Below are 7,611 nucleotides of genomic sequence, written 5' to 3' on the forward strand. Positions count from 1 at the left end.
ATTGTGATGTAAACGATAATGTGACTTTCAATGTATATTTATGTATGTAGCCTCAAACGATAGGCTGTTATTCCATTAAATAGAATAGTTTTGTACGAAATATTGACAAAATATTTGTGTCATCACATCCTGCTTTTTTATCCTACCTGTTTTGAAATTCATATATTAATTGAAACTTATTGTTGAAGACTTATATTCATTATATAATTGTTTTATCTTACTATATTGTTTTTAATTATTTTTTCTTTCAATGAATAAACTAAATAAATTAGATTTCTTCAATGATACCCCCTTTCTCCACACTGACAGACGTAAATCAAGTAGTGTAAAACAATGAAACTATCAGCACAGATCTAATGGTTGTCTGTGGTATTTATTAATACAATGATTTTTTTCAATATTCAACATTGTTTGTTCATTCAACATTCAAATGTCCCAGTTCTAACCAAATATAGATATTATCAAATCAATTTATTTTCCATTTTTACAATATATACAGAGCATGAAATTACCATAGTTACTAAATGTCCATACAATGCTTATCAAATGTTCAAATATTGAACAAAAATATCTGATAATCTCCATTTAACGTTCGATAGTGGTTAAATAATGTCTAATAATGTTTGATAGCTGTCTAATATTCAACCAGACAATGTACATAAACGTTAATCATAGTTCAATTTTCTGTATATGGCAAACGCCAACAAAAATGGCGGCTGGTGAAAGAACAATATTAATGTTCAGTTCTGTGACGACAGTTAGCAAGTGGTCTGTGAGAGCATATCGAGTCAAGGGCGACCTCAGCTAAATCGTTAGGGTGTGATCACATTGAATGCCTAATAAATATATGAGTGCAAGTTCACGTCAGATCATGCATGAGCCGAAAAACAAAATTTGAAAAGTGCCATTGAACCATGTTGAGACTTGCATGTAGCTGCTCACCCACTGAACGCAACCAGCAAGTGCAAGCGTTCAATGTGAGGGTTCCTGTTAATTTTTCTCAGATTTTGTTTTTCTCACCCCTGCATGCTTGATCATGCATAACCAAGCTTGCACTTCGCACCCTTACACTTTGACAGACCACTCACAAAATTTCCTGACCGAGCTGAACGAATTGATATCAGTCTTTCACCAACCACCAATTCATAATAAAATTAAAAAATAGTATGGTTGATTGGCGAGGAAAAATATATTAGGCACACTTGTTTGGATAAAATTGGTATTTATTTTTTTGCAAATTTATGAAGAAATGTAACAGTCGCTGTAAATGCAAATACTGTACTCCTTATAAATGATATTATAATGTTACTGGTTAGAACGGAAACAGTACAGTGCATGTCTTATCGCATTTAGTTCCTCTCTACCTAGCTCTGTCTATCTCCGAGGAGGAGGAGGAGGAGGAGGGTACTTTCTCCCCGGCAGAGCTGGCTGAGTCCCTGTCGTCTTTAAAACCGCATCAAGTAAGTCGATCCGCATTTTTATGTATTTTCCTCGGTCCTCCATATTTTGTGAACCCTCAAAGTTACCCAGCGTTGTTCAATCTTATTTGTATTGCTAAAACCAATGACCAGTTGCTATAGTGAGGTCCACTTTATAATGGCAGTGGAGAAAGATAGGAGAACAACGTTGCCAATCCTTTGTCTTGTCAACGTCTTCTATAGACAGTAGCTGATACAGGTCTATTTATGTAATATTAACTGTTTATTCTCGTTTCTCTTATGAATTTCGGGGATGCGATATTTTGATTTTTCACATACTCTCTTTTTTACTATCCACAGCTGTTTCAGCCAAGGATGAATTATCCTTTTAATGTCGTTCAGCCAGTTTTCTCAAGGATGAGACCTAGTGCAATCGAATCTTTATAATATCATGAACCTACTATGTTCTAAATTTCGTGAAAATTGTTAGAGCCGTTTTCGAGATCCGTTAAACATAAATAATCAGATATAAAAATACAGAAATCGCTCGCTTAATATAATAGGATTAATTCCACATTGTTAAAAGACGATCTGGCGACAGAGCAAAGCGAGAAGGAGATAGCACTATCCGCTTTGTTGAATGATAGACAAGGATAGCATTGCTAATCAAACTCAGCCATTATAACGTGGACCTCACTATAGTCACTATATTCTAGTTGTTATTCAATTGACCGAATGTCAGATCAAATCAACCCAATGTTTTGCAGTGATTTGAATTGGTGTGTGGTTTCCGCAGGTGATGGTGATTGGTTCCGTGGTGTTGAACCAGATAGTGGTGGGACTTGCGGTGTCCTACCTGAGCGTCCTGATGTGTGGCATCGGTGTCCTGATGGCGTGGCGTGGCTTCTCTCCCCTCCGCCAACTGCCCACCTTCCACTGGGTGTGCGCCGAGTTGGCGCTCCACATAACTCTCACAGGTTCGTCCAAATACATCGACATAAACAAGTACATCGATTTATCTATAATATAATAAAGTAAATGATTGGCTTATACACGTACGGGATAGGAAATTCACGAATGATGCAGTCTCAACTACTCAACTGATTAACTTGAAATTTTGCATATAGATTCTTAATTTACCGAGGATGGTTATAGACCTATTTCAAATTCTTCAAGATTTCATTACATCAAGTTATCAGTTTGTCAAGTTCTTAATTAGACTATGGGTTTTCTGCTTGTAACAAATACGTCGACATCAACAAATCACTTTACCCATCCAACTACTGTACACACAAAAGTTTTAAGCCAAATTCCCACATTTCAGTGAACGTATCCAGTACAGTAAAAATATAATTCCTTTCAGATCTAATTGGACTATTCATACTCGCTCGACCGTGCTGAGTGGGAACAGTCCAATCATAACTCATGGCAATTATTATATTTCCACTGATTCTGATACTGAGATGTGTGAATCCAGCTTTATGCTCAATAGGGCAGAAAAGGATTACCATTGATCTTATGAGAGTGGACATAAAATGTTTGTCTGACAATAGTACTTCACGTCACAAGTCCGGTAACGGTAGTTTACCGCATAAGTATGATTGTTTCTGCCCGAAACGTAGTTGAGGGCAGAATTATTATACGAATGCGGTAAATACGTTACCGTACAAGTTACGTACAATATTTTTTGTCATACTTTTCTCAGAAAGAATAATATTGCTGAGAAACAGTAACCATTACCTGCTGCTGCTCGAGCTACTGCATTCTATAAACAAGACCTAGCCCATAGCTCCTATGTCATAACAGACCCATCTAGCTCGAATAAAATAATAAAGGCCAATGTTAAAAATGTCAGATGAGTTCTTACAAATTGAAACTTATTAGTTGAGTTCTAATAATATTTGAGTTATTCTATTAGTTACTTAGATATTATTAACTCACTCTCTTCTTCTTACTGAAGTTCTCAACAATAAGAAGTTTAAATTATTGTTACCAATATAACAACTAAAGACTATAACGCTAAGACTATATAGCTATTTGAATCAATTTGAATGTTCCTATTTCGGAACTGGGAAACATACTCGACTGTAAAGAAAACCATATGATCTCTTTACAGTATAGTATGCTGTAATGAAAATCACATGTTTTCTTGTTCTGCAAACAGCTGTTTACCGGCTTGATTTGATGCATGGAAAACAGCTGCAATTGAGTAAGTATGACAAAAAATAGATTTGTGAGGAAAGATTTGGTTTGATAAACTCATAGAAGCTGTAATGTAGCCGATCATTTGCCATGACTTTTCACAATCCAAGATACCCCATTGTTTGAAAATTCAAAAGTGTCGACAACGGTAAAAATTCATGACAAGTAAAATTGGCCTGGAAAAAAGATGCCTCTAGGCAGTCGCTTACAAGGATGGGACCTGGAACTATCTACAGCATATAAACGGGCTACATCACACCTCCATAAGTATTCCAATCCAAATCTTCCCTCACAAATTTATTTCGTCAAAAACCATGAAAAGATGTAAATTTATAGCTAAAATATTATAATTATCATTCTAATTTCCCTTTTAAATTTCAAAATCATACCACTCATCATGTGGAGGGGAGTAAAATTGCACTTCAACAATATTTACTAAACTGTTCATTGACATGATATGCTTTTGTTTTATTGCAATAAATATTCACATCGTAAACAACACAGAATAAAAGCTTGAATGAAAAACTATCCATTCTTAAATACTTCTTCATTCTTGATAATAGGTTTCGTAAAACGCATTTATGTGCGTATTGTTTATTGGAAATGAATGAAAATGTTATTAATGATTATAATAGTAGAATTTTACACAGTCTTCTAATATTCAGGCTATTATAAGGCTTCTGATGTTTCTTTAAATTCACATACAAAGGAGATGAATAGCTACCTCTTCTACATGATGAAACATTACATTCAGTTGACTCAATTTGAAAAGCCCTATTTTATCTAACTATCTAATGCATAATTGCAGTGAGTTTTTTCAATTCATTAGTCTGAGATTTGTTAATATTATCAACCATTATTTATTTATCTAATTATGTCCTTTCATAAGAAATATATAATATTCCAATAGTAGAATTCATATTCTTATTAGATAGTATCCTGATTATGTGTAACCTTATCTAAATTTTGGAGAGGAATTGCTCAAGGTTACATTATTTTTCCTCTCCCTAGCACATTCACAAGCAGCACCACGAGTGGACGGCTCCAATCTCAGTTACCGCCATCTACTGTCATCCCATCGAGCACACATTCAGCAATCTGTTGCCGCCCTTCCTCGGGGTAAGCTCCAGCATAGATAAACGACATGGTGTTTTGTATCAAGTTTAGATGATACTGTATCATGTGTGGTGATACTGTATCCAAAATGTGGTGATACCTTAGAGAAAATATAGCTTAAGGGCGGTTGCAGACGAACCACATTCGTATGTAGGATGTGGGACCGTCATACCACAGATCAATATGACTAAACGCCCTAACGCAGAGAGACTTTCACACTACATTCGAGAAAACGCTTATTAGTGCAACAGTAATGTTAAGGTGCGTACAGATATACGCGCCGCGAACATGAGCGATTCACTTTTAATCAGCTGATGCCAAGCTTTTTATATCTTTACCTTACCGTTTCTGTAAAAATGCAGATATAGTCAGGTGATTAAAAGTGAATTGCTCATGTTCGCGGCGCGTATATCTGTACGCACCTTTATGTAATGTTCAGGTTGTAGGTTATGTTGAGGTGATTTCATAATAGTGTTTCATCGTGATAAAATTTGTAGAACCGATATTGATATTGTGGAATCTTACCATAATTGAAAAAAAACTATTTGAAATTGTCAAATTCCACTTTAATAAACACAAAGTTCACAGGACATGAAATCATGTGAATCGTGCAAACTTTGTGTTTATTAAAGTGGAGTTTGACAACAATTGTCAATTTGAAATTATTTCAAATAGCTTTTTTTAATTTTTCATATATTTTTCATTTTCCCATGGAACACCACTCTAGATCTTCGGTTCAAGTTTTTGGCGCGCACTTTTGAAATTAATTTCCATCAAAGAGTGATATATATATATCACTATATATATCATCTACTCGAAGATAGGATTAATCAGACTATAGAATTATTCATAATCAATCAGCTGACAAGTGGATTATTCATTGCATGCATCACACACATGTCTGGAGGAGCCGGTGAACAAGTGACACCAGATACTTGTGGATGAGAAAACTGCGCGAGGTCTACTGTTCACAGAACTACTAGTATTACTATTTTTGCCGGGTGAGAGTGTAAGAACGGCACAATATGAGAGACTACCAGCGTCACATAGCTCCACGAAAAAATCTGGTGTGGTACACTCACACAACTTTCCTTGCTCATTGAACTGTTAGCCCCGTTCTTAAACAAGAATAATTTAGGGGAATAACATAATGACGATTGGCGGCAACATAATTATTTGAAACTACGATCAGACTTCTGTATATGTGTATAATTATATAATTGTTTTCAGAGTACTTTTTCCTTTGTGTAAATTGTGAAATTCGATGATTTTTTTAAAAGTCATCAAAACAGCTGTTATCAAGAATATTACGGAGCTGAGCTCCATAATATTCTTGAGAAAAATGGCAGATAATTACAAAAAACCATGTTTTTCACGATTTTCTCAAAAATTACTTGATCGATTTTTTTTCAAATTCATACCCTGAATAGTTATTTATCAGCTCTATCAACTGGCATGAGTATTTTTCCTGGGAAACTAATGGGGGGTCCACCCCATCCTTGAGAAATGGACTTTGTAACCTCCTTCTCGTGCACGAGGTAGGTAGGTAGAGCAGTTTATAAAAAGAACACAGTCATAGTCGAGATATTTCATCTGTAGAACAGCTCTTTTGACGTCTTTTGAAAAAATCTGGTGTGGCGCACTCACACAACTTTCCTTGCCGTTATGAAAATTTATCACCTGACGCTAGTGTACACGCGAATCTCAAGTCTCCTATTCTAAGATCCAAGCCAGCTGGTGACAGGGCAATAACGCTGGATACACACGAGATCTGCTATCTCTTCATAGTGAATGATTTAATAGAATCAACAGTTGCCAACAGTTTGCAATTGAATAATCACATTTTCTCAAATTTCAAGCTTATTTTCAATTTTAAGTTAAAATGTTACTGGACATTAATTGAAGAGATTTTCATGCTGAATCTTTTCAACTCAAAATTTTCCGTTTAAATTATATCTGAGACCTGATAATTGGAAATCTAAAATCAAACTTTGTATAGATGGGGTGGAGCTCCTGAAATTTTTACAGATATGAGACTTGTGGCAGTTGATATAGCTTATCAATGACTATTTTAGGTATGAATTTGATCAAAATCGTTGGAGCCATTTTCGAGAAAATCGCGAAAAACCCTGTTTTTGACAAAATTTTTGCCATTTTAGCCGCCATCTTGAATTGCATTTGATCGAAATTGTTCCGTGTCGGATCCTTATAGTGTAAGGACCTTAAGTTCCAAATTTCAAGTCATTCCGTTAATTGGGAGATGAGATATCGTGTACACACACACACACACCACACACACACACACACCACACACACACACACACACACACCACACACACACACACACACACACACACCACACACACACACACCACACACACACACACACACATACAGACCAATACCCAAAAACCACTTTTTTGGACTCAGGGGACCTTGAAACGTTTAGAAATTTAGAAATTCGTGTACCTTAATTTTTTTCGGAAAGCAATACTTTCCTTACCTATGGTAATAGGGCAAGGAAAGTAAAAATCATCGAATTTCACAATTTACACAAAAGAAAAAGTACTCTGAAAACACATATAAAGTAGTATATGTAGTATACACATATAGTACACACATACACGTAGTATAAGTAATATAGGTACACATATAAGTAGTATACTCTTTATACACATATAAAGTAGTCTGATCGTAGTTGCAAATATTTTGCCGCCAATCGTCATTATGTTAATCCCCTAAATTATTCTCGTCTAAGAATGAGGCTTACAGTTCAATGAGCAAGGTAAGTTGTGTGAATGTACCACACCAGATTTTTTAATAATGTAGAAATATAATCAATCAGAAAAATATTCAATTTCAATTATAGCCTAAT

General features: G+C 35.3%; 1 protein-coding gene across 2 annotated transcripts; it reads left to right on the forward strand.

Moving 5' to 3' along the window:
* The first annotated feature begins 6 nt into the window (after window positions 1-6).
* LOC120349234 lies at window positions 7-4,959 on the forward strand. 2 transcript variants are annotated; one of them, XM_039419200.1, is made up of 3 exons: window positions 7-1,460; window positions 2,215-2,395; window positions 4,632-4,959. In XM_039419200.1, the coding sequence occupies exons 2-3, from the start codon at window positions 2,218-2,220 to the stop codon at window positions 4,757-4,759; spliced, it is 306 nt and encodes a 101-aa protein (XP_039275134.1). In that variant the 5' UTR covers window positions 7-1,460; window positions 2,215-2,217; the 3' UTR covers window positions 4,760-4,959. The 2 variants fall into 2 exon arrangements, with proteins under 2 accessions (XP_039275134.1, XP_039275133.1); XM_039419199.1 differs by lacking the exon at window positions 7-1,460 and having other exon boundaries at window positions 2,025-2,395.
* Window positions 4,960-7,611: the final 2,652 nt, after the last annotated feature.

This window comes from Nilaparvata lugens, unplaced genomic scaffold (genome assembly GCF_014356525.2).
Source record: "Nilaparvata lugens isolate BPH unplaced genomic scaffold, ASM1435652v1 scaffold8869, whole genome shotgun sequence".
NCBI lineage: Eukaryota > Metazoa > Arthropoda > Insecta > Hemiptera > Delphacidae > Nilaparvata > Nilaparvata lugens.